General features: G+C 37.4%; 1 protein-coding gene across 2 annotated transcripts in view; it reads right to left on the reverse strand.

Annotated features, from left to right (window-relative positions):
- The window catches only part of mafb (MAF bZIP transcription factor b), a 66739-nt gene extending 52821 nt beyond the window's left edge, over positions 1-13918 (reverse strand). For both annotated transcript variants that reach the window (XM_059545749.1, XM_059545750.1), the window contains exons 1-2: positions 12664-13918; positions 5141-5208 (exon numbers count right to left, since the gene is read on the reverse strand). In XM_059545749.1, the coding sequence (XP_059401732.1) occupies positions 5181-5208; positions 12664-13628 (993 nt within the window). In that variant the 5' untranslated portion in view covers positions 13629-13918 and the 3' untranslated portion in view covers positions 5141-5180. The remainder of the gene's footprint in view (positions 1-5140; positions 5209-12663) is intronic.
- Between the last annotated feature and the right edge of the window lie 1015 nt (positions 13919-14933).

The following is a 14933-nucleotide window of genomic DNA, read 5'->3' on the forward strand; positions in this document are numbered from 1 at the left end:
ACGAGCTCCTCCAGCGGCCTCTGAGCCGGGACAGATACTGGCTTCCCTAAAGTAAGTGACATACTCATCATGTGGACAGATTTGGGGGGATTTTCCACATAAGTGCATTAGAAAACATTCGGAAAATGTGCATTTAACAAACTATTTAAAAACTCCAATTATATTTCCATATATTCATAACCAGAGTGTAAAACCTGGTGTATTTTTGTCAGTTTTCCACAACATTAATATCAACTTAAACTTTTGTGTCATTTGTGATTTGAAAGTGTTTTGAAAATGATTATGAACGGAAAAATTAATTATGAATTAAATCAGACTCAATCAAATCAAACTGAATTTAGACCGAATTTCATCTTGATCAGATTTCTTGATTCATTACACTGATTTAATAATGATCTAAAAAATAACTATCCTATAATATAAATATCAGTATTTTATACCAACAACAACAAATTATTATTATTAATATTGTTTTTATACACTTAGTTCCTATAAATATTTTTAACTAGATTTTATTTTGATATTTTCTGTTTTCATTCTCATTTTAGTTTAAGGTTTAATTTTTTCTTTTTTTGTAAAATGTTTAATTTTATTTAATTTACAACTTTTATATATTTTCTTTCATTTTAGTTTATATTTTGTTATATGTTATTATATTATTTATTCTGTTTCAAGTAATAGTATTTATGTATTAACATTTAATTAATTTTTTTTGACTAATGGTTTTGGTTTTAGGTTTAGTAATGGTAATAACCCCTTCAAATATTTATGCGTTTTAAGACAATAAAGGGTTAATTTATGTTCTGCATTTCCTAAAATGTCAGCTTATTACTTTGATAAGCTAAATTTGTCATTGACATAAATTGATGTTAAATGATCAAATATGTTCACATGCTTTTGCTGTTTTGTTCATAATTTACACTATGTAAATACTGTATAAACAATTACTAAAAAACATTAAATTTTAGAATTAGATGTTTGATTAATTAGTCAGATTAGATGATGTTAATCTTAAAAAAAAAAGTAATAGAAATTCCAAAAAATAAAAACAGATTTATTAGCTCTAAATCAAGCTGATCACAGAACACACAAACACAGATATGTGACACAGCAGGCGGGATATTGGTCAAGAAATGCACGTGTGTTCAGAAACCTGCTCTAATGGCCAAGCAGTCCCTGCCTCAGCCCTGTTATTTCCTTATTTATTTATTTCTGATAGTTCCTGCAGAGCTCGCAAAATTAATGTCAGCCGGCAGAAAATAGACATCGAAAGCTAAAATTCAGCACTTTCTGCCCACAGAAGTTATTTGTCAAGCTAACAAGGAGGCGAGGAGGCTTCCTGTTCCTGTGCCGCGGCCCTGAGAAAATATATGCCATCGAATCTGCAGCTTTGGGTACGGCGAGGAATAAAAGAATAAAAGCAAGGGATCGGTGGAGAGATGGAGAGAGGGTTATGAATGCCACGTCCGTCACAGACACATTCATCCTTAGCAGAACAGACAGAGTCTGAAGAGACTGTAAAACAGGTGTTATACAACCCCGTAAACAATACAGTTATATACTGTTATTAAAGCTGCAAGCAGCTCTGAAAGAGTCCTTGCACCCAGTGGGCAATATGCATTAAAAATGGTAAATATAGGAGGAGTATCTCAAAGTCATTTATATGTGCCAAACTTCCTGCTGCCAGCTGGTGGCGCTATGACTAACTGAATAGTGGCATGTTGATGTCGAAGTATCTCGAAGGCATGTAGAAGTTTGGTGCAGAATGAACAGTATGTTTGAAGTAGTCTATAGCATGACATATCCTGTTGCCAACAGGTGGCGCTATAAATTATAACTGAATACTGGCATTAGATGTTTTCATGCCACGACACTCATCGGACATGTGAGGTTTGGGGCAGATCGGACATTGTATTGTATGCCTGAGTTATAGCAATTTCCTGTTTCATGATCGAAATAACAAAATGTGTCACGGACACGTCCTTCAGCGAAAACTCATTATCTTCGCAATTTTGCAACGCAAAGGCCTTATGATTACACAAACCAAATTTGAAGATGATTAAACCTGTAGGAGTAGTTGCAGAACTGCAGAAAAATCATAATGAAATTTAAATTGGCCGTCTAAACCCAACACTGCCGTTTCCCTCAGGATACCGTGTGAGGACTGCGTTGAGTTGAGTGTGTGTGTCAAGATGTGCCGCTTGTCTGATACGAGTCGCACGTTTATTTCGTTTTTGTAATCATTACGTGAATTACAGATAAGCAGGTTCAAATCAGTTACAAGTCTTGGTTAAAATCAGATTTGTGCCTGGTTCGTAGAAATTTAATATTTGCATTCACGTTCCATACATTTCTGGAAACTTTTTTATTAATCTGAATACAGGTTTTTATTTAACGAGTCTAAATATGTTGTGTGGTGTAATCAAGTAAAAAAATACAGCAGTACAGAAAATAATTGTGTGCATATAGTATACATATGACTATTATTATTATTAGGGCTGAAACGATTCCATCGAGTTACTCGATTACAAAAAAAGATCGAGGCAAATTCCTCTGCCTCGAAGCCTCGTTTAATTTATTTTAAATCTCACGTCCGGTTCTTTGGCAATTATTTTTTTTAATGTGACACAACGCGTATACGTCACCCTCAAAGCGGAAGGAGACACAAGGAGTCAGCAGGGTTTTGATTTGAGGACGCGGGCAAACGTAAAGAGAACGTCGTGGCATGTGTCCATTGCAAGATACAGACTTTAATTAAGCAAAAAAAAAAAACATTTTATCCGATTACTCGATTAATCGATGGATTTTTTGGTAGAATACTCAATTACTAAAATATTTGATAGCTACAGCCCAAATTATTATTTTATTATTATTGTTGTTGTTAAGCTTTTTTTTTTAAATAAAAGTATCTTTTAATCATAAAAATGACCTTTTCTTAGGGTTATTCCATTCAACATCCAGAAACAAGCATCTTATGTCATAAAAACTTCAAATTAACTGAGATTTTTAGAGGCTTGACCTTGACATGTTGTCTCAGGAATGTTATTTTGAGTTATTCTTGCCACGTGACAGCAAAACACTTTAATGTATGTTGGTTATTCCAAACTGACTGAATAAAAAGCAAATAAAACTTACACCGCCCATCCACCCAATATAAACTGATCAAAGTAAAGTAAACTTTTGTTTGTTTTTTACTTTAAGCCCTCACAATATCAATCAAAATTAATCTGAATTCACTTTATTTATTTTTTTACTTTATCCCTCTACAAAGGAAGAAGAAAAAAACGGATAAATAAATACATTCAGAAAATTTTAAGGATGCTCATCAGAGAAAATGCATTACTATAAATACACTATGTGTATTTTAAGTATGAATGTTAGGGGAAAGACCAAGGGCAAAAGAATAATTAAATGAATAAAATAACAAATGACAGCTGAAGGAGAGAGAGAGCGAGAGGATGTATGCTACAGGAAGTATTAAGCTCTTTGATAAAAGAAAACCTACAAAATCAACACTAATAATCTCATAGATATAAAGTCAATGTTACAAGAGATGGTTAAACGTCCTGTTAAACATCCTGAAACCCACAGCACAGCACAGTCTCCAGTTACTGGTTTCTGTCAGATTTTCTCGATGTTTATTAATGTTAACGGAGCACGTGGAGGGACGTGGAGCGAGCCGTAGGTCAGCGGGGATGAGAGCCCTCTCTCCTTGAGTCTGGAGTATTTTTAACCACACGGGTTGAGCCGGTGTCTTCAGGAGGTGCTGCTAAATATAACTCATTTCCTTACTGGATATGGTTACATTCAACATATGAACACACACACACACACTTACACAGCGGACGGTACTGGGATAGAGAATAAATTTGTGTGGGTGCTCACATAAATCATTTCAATCAACAAGTAACAAAAACAAAACCTTGATTCACAATCGCCAACACAACAACATGTTACAAAAGAAAGTGTCTCCATACTCAAATAAGACAAACATGGCATGCACTTCCTGTGCCCTGATTGTGACCTCAACTTTGTGTTTCATTACACTGGAAATGTGTGGTTGAATGCTGGCGAATCAACGCAGAACATCGATACCCTCCTATCAGATTCACCCTCAGCTAACTAGAACACGCACCACACACTTACGGCTGTATTAAGTCTTATAGACAGCATACAATGGTTTTCATAGTAAACTTACTATAACTTAACCTAATAAACCTTCACAAACCCATTTTCATCAGTAGATTTAAAGCAAAACACAGTTTTGTCAGGTTTTACTATATTATGGAGGAATTTTTTTTTGTAACCGCCCAGTTTATGATTGGGATAATTGGTGAAAGTGAAAGTGACGTGACATTCAGCCAAGTATGGTGACCCATACTCAGAATTCATGCTCTGCATTTAACCCATCCACAACCCTAGGGTTAGGAGTCAAACTCTCTTTAGGCCACGACTTCCCCTTAAACATGCCTCAATAAAATTCCAGCTCTGAACATCATAAACGAGCCATTATGTAATTATTAAATTACATTAAATTAAAAATGTATGCATTTAGCAGTGCTTTTATCCAAAATGACTTATTCAGGCTAACAGTTTTTACCTAACATGTGTTCCCTGGGAATCGAACCCACAACCTTGTGCTGCTATGCAATGCTCTACCGCTGAGCCACAGGAACACTATTATGCATTATGCATGCCTTCTAGTCATTGGTTAGTAAGTCCACTTGTGATTAGTCACTAATCACACTGCATTCACTCTACAGAATAAATGCTATAAATACACTATATGAGAGTATGAATCGAACCTCGGTTATGATACATATCAGAATATATGATTTATAATCAAGCATGGAAATACTCATTATAATTGAATTGATAATTAAATATAAATATAAAAATGTATGCATTATGTACGTATAGTGATTTAAATGTTTATAAAATGCATTTTAATTCACTCAATCTAATTTTAAATAATGCTTTGTTCGGTTTCTGAACCACAGAAAATCTTTGTGACCAACTGTGAAGTCTAAAAATCATTTATTTTCATACAGAAAAAAAAGTCTGCTATGATTAAATATTCATAAATAAGGATTATAATAATTTCATCTGCGCAGAATAAAAAAAAAAACTCTGCTCTTACCTCAGACTGCAGGGGCAAAGGGCAGGGGTCAGAGGTCGTATCACAGGTGTAGAAACTTTCGTGATGTCCTGCCATGATGAACAATATGAGCAAAAGACAGAAAGATAGAGAGAGAGAAAAAAAGGATTAATACCATACCATCAAATAATCATGACAAATCTACTATTTATCAGATACAATTAAATATAAATTAAATGTAAGCTAGTTTCTAGTCTGAAACAACATAGGTGTATATTTCAAAATACTATTAAAACATTTAAAGAATGACTGTATAGACAGATATTATACATAAAACATACCACACATAAAAAAATGAAAATAAAAATAAAAAACACTATGAAAGCAATTAATATGCAAATTGCGATGTAACTAACACTCATACACTCACACGTGTAATGCTTCTTTTAAACAAAGTTAAAGTTAGCAGCACATATCCCTTACAGAGCACTGCTGCCACTAAAAAAACCAGTTAAATCAGTTCAGGTCACAGAGCCATTCATTGTGTTCTGTGATCAGGCTGAGTGAACTCTCACCTCACACACACACACACACACACACCACAGCAGACCATGACAGTAAAATATCAACTAAAACATTAAAGAGCAAACTCTAGTCTAGCACAATCTCCACCTCATGATGTGAACGACGCTTAAAAGAAATAGCTCACCCCAAACCTCCAAACGTTCGTGATACACTTGAAATATTTTTCGATGGTGTGCAGCTGAAGTGCACTCCATACAATAATAGAAGCTGCACGCGCTCCATCGAATGTTTGTATCGCCAAACGCGCGTGCTTTGAAAACACCTTTTCTTGTGTGGAAAACACAACATTAGATCTTCATTTGCGTTACAATAATATGGGAGTTGAACGACAAGGGAGTGAAAAATTAATACTACAATATCCGTGTGCTTTTTCAATCCGGGCTCATTGGAAACACGTGACCGTGACGACAATAACACAAAAAAATGATTACGTTGCTTCTTGCAAGTTTCTTTTTATGAAGCGTTCACTATTCTCCCAAACAGATAAAACATAAATGTGAAGATGTTTTTATCACGCTAGGTGTTCTGGTTTGGAAATGATACAGTATATCAGATGAGTGGTGATTAAAGATTAATGTGTTATCGCTTTGGAATAACGTACACCTCATGTACTAAACCCTTACACTAAACCTAGCGTATACTCTAGTAGTGACAAAAGTGAGGTAAAAACGCATTCGCTAGCTTACTTTTACAAGTCTAGGAGCAGTGCTGTACCAGGTGAGCTACCGAGCAAGTTTACTACTTCTGAATCGCGATATATAATACTGTGAAGAAAACATTCAAATATATTAATTAGTTTACAAATTACGCACAATAGTAAAACAAAAAAATACTCTGACGTCAGTATTGAGCAAGACAGTTCTAAAATAAATCTTTATCAATCCATAGTCTGCCCCTGTAATAATAATTTGTGTGAAAAATAAGATTATTATTTTTTTTTTATGTTTTACTGTCGCTGGTGTTTATTTTAGCTGATAACTGCAGTAAATTATGTGTAGTTGTAAATTTTTGTAGTTTTGCAAAAAGTAAGTGTAAGTTGTGCTGCCTTAAAATTATAAATCAACTCAAATATCCAAGTTGCCATTTGTACAAGTAAAGTTGACAGAGAGCAAAATTTTATGGTTAGGTTACGTAGTTTTTATTTATTTGTATTTTATTATTTTGTTTATTTGTTGTTATTTTTTAACGACTTAAAACATTTGTTTAACAGTATATTAGTTTTGGAGAAAATAATAATAATAATAATTTCCAGTGGTCCTATGTTGCGATATTTATGTACTACTGTATGTTATATTGTTGTACATTCGTCTGAGCTGAAGTCACCATCCACTTCTGTTGTAAAGAAAACAGCAGCCTGAATATTTTATTAAACTTCTCTTTTAATATTTAATTGAAAAAATAAAAATCAACAAATCAAAAAGTCAGAAAGAAAAAGCCACATGTTTTGAGCAACATAGTGAATAAACATAAATGAGAAAAGTTTCATTTTTGAGCATGCTTTCCCATTAAGATATAAGTAAGAGTCCTTCAAAAGCAGCGTGTCTGTGGTAGAGTGCTGTTGTACTGCCCGGGGTTGTGAAACAAGACTTTGTGAAGGCGTTTTATTGATACGAGTGGCACAGAGCAGCTCAAGGACTTGCTTTTATTTTCCCATTCACCTCACTGCTGTGCTCTCTGCCACAGGACATGACATCACTCGCCGGGGTCACGGCCCGCCACCGACTCCACGATGGAAAAAAAACGGAAAGGGGGAGAGATGAAGACGAGAAAAGAAAGACTTGGAAAGTGGTGCTCTGTAGGTCACCTTGCCTGGCTGAGAGATCAATGTTGCTTTAACTCGCTGGTTAAAGAGAGAGAGAGACTGCAGCCGGACACCTTGCCAGTAAATCACCTTGCCAGCTTCATTGAGATGCAGGTATAACACAGCACGGGCACAAGGCCAATGCCTACAATACCCCACCCCCACCCAACACACACACACACACACTCATTTATGGTCTCTACCTTAAACTGTAAAAGTAAATGACATGAGAATGAAATGATTACAGAAGTATTATTTTTTGTTATATTAAATGTTATTATATCTATTTTCTTCCCCGATATTGATGCACTGTCCCTTTAACTCACACCTATAATGATCTAACGCATGGTTGATTTTCAAAAACAAACACTACTATAATGCGTAGTGTCTCTTTCACTTTCTCCTGAAGTACAAGGAAACCTTCAAAGCTCAGGCAATCAACACAAACACATCCATTTCCTCCATGTACCAGTGGAGGGAAAGTTAAATTATCTTTTCAAATAGCTGCTCTATAACTCAGCTTTACAGAGGCAGAGCGGGGTCGGGGGATGATGGACGCACGTGGCAGGGACATAAACTCCCACCTTTAAATCACTCTAAATGGAAATGTTTAGCGTGGAGAGATGCAGATGAGCTCGGATCCAACACCGCCGAGCTCGTTCTTGTGCTTCTGAATGAAAAACAACTGCAATGCTTCGACACCAAAGACCAAAGTGTTACTAGAAAATATTGATTTATTTATTTAGAGAAGACATGGCTTTGATTATCAGTGAAGTATGTTTTAAATAAATAAATATTTAAGTTGCAATTACTTTATTCCAAATTTGTTAGCCCAAATTAATTTCCCAGAATGCATTTGCTCCAATGATTGTGTCCACACACAGTCGACTCTAGCTTGACACTGGCGTATTTATTTGCATTTCCAGCCACGACGGTCATTTTTAATTCACGCTGTGAGAAAATCACTCCGAGCACTTAAAATAAAATATAAAAACGCCTGCTAAGCTAAACTTCGACTCCCAACAGAGAAGATGTCTGATATGATTAAAGATATCACTCTGTAACGCTGCTGTATGTAAATGATTGAAATGTCAATATGCATGAGTTGAACTGTGATTTCCTATTGCTGACCTCGGATGCAAAAGACCAATATTGTGACAGAAGACAACTATATTATCTGTAATAACCTAATCAGGATCTCCCGCAACCAATGATTAGGGCACATATGGTGTCAATATCACACTGCTGATTGAATTAAGTGCATTCGCAGAGTGTATGTAGTATTTGTGCATTCGTTTCAATGCATGCATGCATATGTGTGTTTTATTGTGGATTGGTGTGAAAGTGTCATCCTGTGTGTGTGTGTGTGTGTGTGTGTGTGTGTGTGTGTGTGTGTGTGTGTGTGTGTGTGTGCGCATGCGTTTTGGTGATTTGTGCTAGATGCATGTCAGTTATGGAGCCAAGGTGTGAAAATATACACGGTGTGTGTAATGAAATCCACTGACTTCATTCACAAGCTGAAATGAAATGTTTGCTTCGTCTATGCTAATGCGGTCTGTCATCAAAAGCTGTTAAACAGGATATGTTTCAGAGCATCATTAAATGTTTGATTGCATCTGATAATGCTGCCTTGTGTCAGGAAAAACAAGATTAAATCAAAGTTGGATTAGTGTGAAAATAACCAACAATATTAGCTGAGATGCTGGTTTTATTGGAACTGATTTGCCCTAATAAATTCATGTGATTTAAAAGCAAACGTTCTGAAATGATATTCACACTTTACATTTTTTAAACTATATATGTGTGTGTGTGTGTGTGTGTGTGTGTGTGTGTGTGTGTGTGTGTGTGTATTATCATACAGAGAAAAATAGAACATGCTGAAATGATATTTTACACTTTAAGTTTTGAAACTATCACCAAGAGTATCACATTCAGTGTGAGCAAAAAACAAAAACAAAAACAAACAATAAATTAAATGTATTTTTCCCTCTGACAAAAATCTGGAATAAGAAGTATATTTAAAAAAAGAAAGAAAAAATAATTGAACAGGAAAGAAAAAGGAAAAAAGAAAATGTACTGGATTGATATTGCATACTTTAAGTTTTGTTGTAGTTCTCTGAAGCAGATATGCAAAAGTGTGACCAAAACAAATCCATATGTAGTAGTAGTAGTAGAATAAATTAAAAAATGTATTGAAATAAAAGATTATGGCTAAAAAGTTGTAACAAGAGAAATTAGAATGATAAAATAAATACTGTCTGGTACAGTGTGTCTCTACAGATCTGAGTTATCACGGTGATGTCATTAACCGGTTTTGCGTCTTGACCTCATCAAACAGAAAAGCTATAAATTACAGGCACCACAGCCACTCAAAGACAGTCGAGGCCCAGCTGGGGAAAATCACCAATGATTCATCAATTTAAAGGAGCAGAAAACAGGTCTTTTCTCCACTATTAATCATGCAAGAAATCATTGTGCTTTCCACGGCGTGGACCATGCAGCCTTTTCCCTGAGCTCACAGCCAGGCGTACGAAAGATGGGCCCTGAATTCCTCTGAACACGCTGTGTTTAAGGGCGTGTGCGTCATCCGTTTGATATTCAAATCATCATTGTGCTGATGAGCCTCTAGGTTTTCACCGAACGCCCTGAATTCAGCCGTCCCACACACACTTCTTTTCACTAGCTTTCCAGCTGTGTGCCCACATCCTGTGACAATGAGAGGGGAAGCTTGACTCACGCTTCTAATTATTTTGGGGCTGATAATAGTGATGGCTTGAGAGAACGACGATGGGCCTGAAGAGATAAAGAAGCTGAAAAAGTCAAGACTGGAAAAAAAAGAAAAAAAAAAGTGTGACATTGAGAAACAGTCTATCTTTAGGGGAATTTGGTGGGTGATAAGTGGACATCATGGTGTACAATGTCAAAACATAAACTTGTGGATTTTGTTCTGTGCTTTAGAAAACACGAACAGACCACAACTCATTTATTTTGATGAACTTTAAGTATCTGCTCATGATATTTCTAAATAGGCTAGTTATTGAAAAACGTGACTGGTAGTTAAGAATGACTGGTAGAAAAGAGTTCAAGGTTATTAATTGTTAATAGTGTATAGGGTTATTCTTATCCAAAGAAAACATGATCATTTATTGAATTGTCCGTTTCTGTCCATTTTAGATGCACTTTAGAAAAGCTCCAGTGGTTTAGAGGCGAATCCGTTTGTTAAAATCACACTTTCTGCGGAATATACTTTAAACAAGTATAAACTCTCCTTAAATGAATGATTAACCAGAGCAGCGAAACTGAACTGTGCGCGTGATAAGATGAGTTTAAACTGCACGAGATCTTGAACAGTGACAGAAATCAATTTTAGAAAGGGAAAGGGTGGAAAAGGGAGGTCTGTTTCGCTCCTGAAATCAAGGGCTATTTAAATATACGTTTTTGCTTGTGAATGGATTTTTTTTCCTATTATATCGAATGTCTTTAGTGAATTATTATTTAACTATTCTAATATAAACTCACACAGCGCGTGCAGGTTAAACCCGAGCGCATTTTGTAATGTTGCTGTATACAATCTTATGTTGTTGTTGTTGTAGTTTTTTTTTTTTTTCAAATAAAATTAATTTTATCTGCTATATGTTATTTTAGCTCAATTAAAATGTAAGCAAATCCGATTTAATAAGAGAACATTTGCTCATACTCGAGCGAACTGTCTCGCGGCAACAAGTGAAATTGTGAACTTTCCTCAAAACTATCAGACATTAAAAAAAAATATACAAAATAAAATGCGTATTTAATTTTCCAATCAGCATGTGATATTAAATGCTGTGTTCAGAAGGAGTCTCATATTTTAGACGTAGCCTACTCTAATAAATAACACGAGGACATGTGATTTTCAATATTTAACATTTATTGATGAACTATATACTGCTCCAGTTTGTACAGTCATTATTTGTCAATTAATCGATATCAAATATTAAAACGGTGTAGCACAAGTATAAGCTGGGACTGTTAAGTTTTCTGAAAGGTCTTTTTTCCCACCTGATGCAAGTAAATGTTTTAAGGCAGCGAGCTCTGAGATATTTCAATATTAGGCTATATCATGCATTAATTTGATTTCTATTTGAAAATGCTTAATTTTTGGGTGCAGTATTTCGAGCGCGTGCCAAGCCTGACTCAGTCTTCACTGATAGGCTACAATATTCCTCTCTTTAACGAGAATAATTTATAAACACTCGAGTCCCTTGAACATTTCGCTTGTTTTACCATATTTTATGGTCAGGCAATATTTTGAGTGACATATTTGTCAAATTGCAAATCTTTCACAGTCTTAAGTGTATCACACTGAGAGATAAGTTACAACTGTTTCAGGGGTTTAATAATGTATCTTCGTCCGAAACATAAAAAAGGATAATCATACAGAATCACTCTTCTTGCCAAAACATATATGTTTTATCATTAAAATTGCTGTACACAAATGACAGGAGTTTGTCGCAAGAATAATGGAGGCGATGTTTCATGTAAAGGATGAAAAGATGTCACTTTTTTTTTTGCTTAAGAGTCCCCCAAAAAAAGTGGACAGGACCAGACAAATGAGAAAATAAAGGAGCATTTCAACTCAGTTCGTTCAGGAAAAAAGAAACACAAAACCTTGTCAGCCGACATGACCAGCATGTGTAGACGATAAACAAATAAATAGAGTACTGAGTGAGTTCTTCACAACAACACAACATGTGATGAAGTCTGAATGAAACACACTGTTAGTCTCGCTCAGTTTATGAGGGAAATGAGTCTGTTTAGACACTAAACATGAGTTCAGACACTTCTCCGTGTGCCCTCATGTAAACCAGCATGTGGCACTTGAACTTTACAACAAAAATGTGAACTTAAAACTTACGCAACACGAGGCGTAGACATGATGAAGTATCAAATGAAAGTGGTATACGTTCACATATTACATAAAATGATAACAACTCAGCGATGGAAAATGTCTTAATATTGTCCGAAAGCAGAGCGCGAAAGTTACGTGGGCTAAACTCTAAAGTTCTTTGTACTGGATTAAATGTTTCTAAATTTTGCAAAAAAAAAAAAAAAAGTGAGAGGAAACCGGGACTGCCCCGCGCGCGCCCAATCCAACACAACTTTCGCACACCGCTGCTCTATTAAGTGCCGGTAAACTCACATGAAAAACTCCGGGGACGACGGGTTGTTGTCGCTGCTCGAGCCGTTTTCTCTGAAGCCGCTGCTGATGAGCTTCTCGTACTTCTCCTTGTAAACGTCCCTCTCGCGCGCCAGTCTGGAGATCTCCTGCTTGAGGTGGTCCACCTGCTGCAGCAGCTGGGTCTTCTCGCCCTCCAGGACGTGCCTCTGCTGCACCCGCTTGTAGCGACACGACTGGGCATAGCCTCTGTTTTTGAGGGTTCTCCTCTTCTGTTTGAGCCGGATCACCTCCTCTTTGCTGACCCCCCGGAGATGTCGGTTGAGCTCGCGCACGGACATGGTCACCAGCTGCTCGTCCGAGAAGCGGTCGTCCAGGTGCATGTGCTGGTGGTTGCCGGAGTTGCCGTTGGACTGCATCCCAGGCGTCGGATGGTGCCCGCCCGGGTGGTGGTGGTGATGGTGGTGGTGGTGGGGTGTTCCGTTCTGGGCTGCGGCGGCCGCGATGACCGCGGAGACCACCGCGGCGGCGGATCCCATCTCCTCGCCGGCCATGGCGCCTCCCGCCCCGGCTGCGCTGCTAAACTGCTGCCCTCTAGCATAGCCGTCGAAGCTCTGGAGCTGGTGACTGCTGTTGATCAGCGCCTCCACCGCGTCCTCGGGGCTGAAGCCCAAAGCCTCCGGATTGAGCTGCTGTTGGTAGCCGGTCATCCAGTAGAAATCCTCCAGGTGCGCCTTCTGCTCGCTCCCGGAGCCCGGACTGGGCGCCGAGAAGCTTGGGGAAGGGGGAACCGAGCTGCAAGGCGTGCTCATCGGGGTGGAAGACAGGGATCCCCCGGCGATCAGGCGGTTGCACTGGCTGATGCTGCGATCGGGCTCCACCGGCTCCTTTTTCACTTCAAACTTCATCAGATCGAAGTCATTAACATATTCCATGGCCAGGGGACTGGTGGGCAGGTCGGAGCTGCTCATTGCCAGTTCTGATGCCATCCTTTTGCTGTTGACAGTCCTCCAAAGGGGGTGAAGAGCAGCTGTCAAAGTGGTCGGGTTCGAGACAGCGTGAGCCAGCTTGATTTCTTTATTTAATTCTTCAAAAGCAAAGAAAAGGGTTCGCGAGCGTCGATTTATTTATTTATTTATTAAATTGACGCGTTTTCGCCTCTCGCGCACAGACGCAGGAGCGCGTGCGTCTCTAGTTCTTCTCTCTTTGTACGCGAGTGTCGAAGCGTTTGAGCCGCAAACATTTAACACTGCATGGCTTTTTTTTCTCTCTCTCTTTCAATAGTAACATGTATGTGACTGGCAACTGGATGCTTGGCTGGGAAAAAAAAGTACTCCGGGCTTGTTCTAGAGTTTTTAAAGGATCACCGAGTATAGGAGTATTAGCAATGCTGAGTTTTATAGCCGCCCTGACGTCAGGTTTGAAATACGAAATTGACTCGGACTTGTAGCCAATAGGCTCGCTGAATCCGAGGGTCAATTTACATACTAGAGAAGAAACAAAAGTTTTCCGAACTGTCAGAACTGACAGAGAGCTAAATGACGACTTTAACTCTTTATGGACAGTGAATTTTTTTTCTTTTTTCATTTAAAGCAGGTAAAGCTTTTGCACATCCTTTTTTCATTGCATTTTTTCCACATTGCCTATTGTTTAAAATAAAGCGATCTAACTATGCATTGATCACAATGATTTATTTAAGTGATATCAATAACCTTAAAAAGATCAGCTATTGTAACTATACGAAAACGATGCTAGTTTAAACAACAATATTATTGATATTTCTTATAAGAAACCTCTTATATACCATATTAAGTAACGTTTTAATGACCTCATCGCTTGAGGTATCCAATTAAAATCTTTAATAAAAGGCAATTATTAATATTTTTGCAGACATATTGGAGGGAAAAAAATACATGACGAATATAGCCTATTAGTGACAGATGTAACTACTAATGCAATTAAAATGACCATATGGTTTCCACAGAGTAAGCGTCTTTGTTGTTTTAATGTGAATATATTAATTTATTAGATTTTTTCCCCTTCTCCACTGTCCTACAAAACGTGGCCGGGATGCCCGTACATGCGAGCGGACAAGCGGTTTGAAAACTCAACAGCGCCCCCTCTCGGCTGAGCCGAACCGCGTCTGTCCATTAGCTGAGTGTGTCATCTCTGTGTCAGATCACTGTCACGGTTAGATTTTAACTGCACTGGGGGGCACTTTTATGATGACATATCAATAGATTTAATGTTCACTTAATGTACATTAAGTGCATAAGTAGTAACCAAATGATCGT

The sequence above is a fragment of the Carassius carassius genome, chromosome 50 (assembly GCF_963082965.1).
Source record: "Carassius carassius chromosome 50, fCarCar2.1, whole genome shotgun sequence".
Classification (NCBI taxonomy): Eukaryota; Metazoa; Chordata; class Actinopteri; order Cypriniformes; family Cyprinidae; genus Carassius; species Carassius carassius.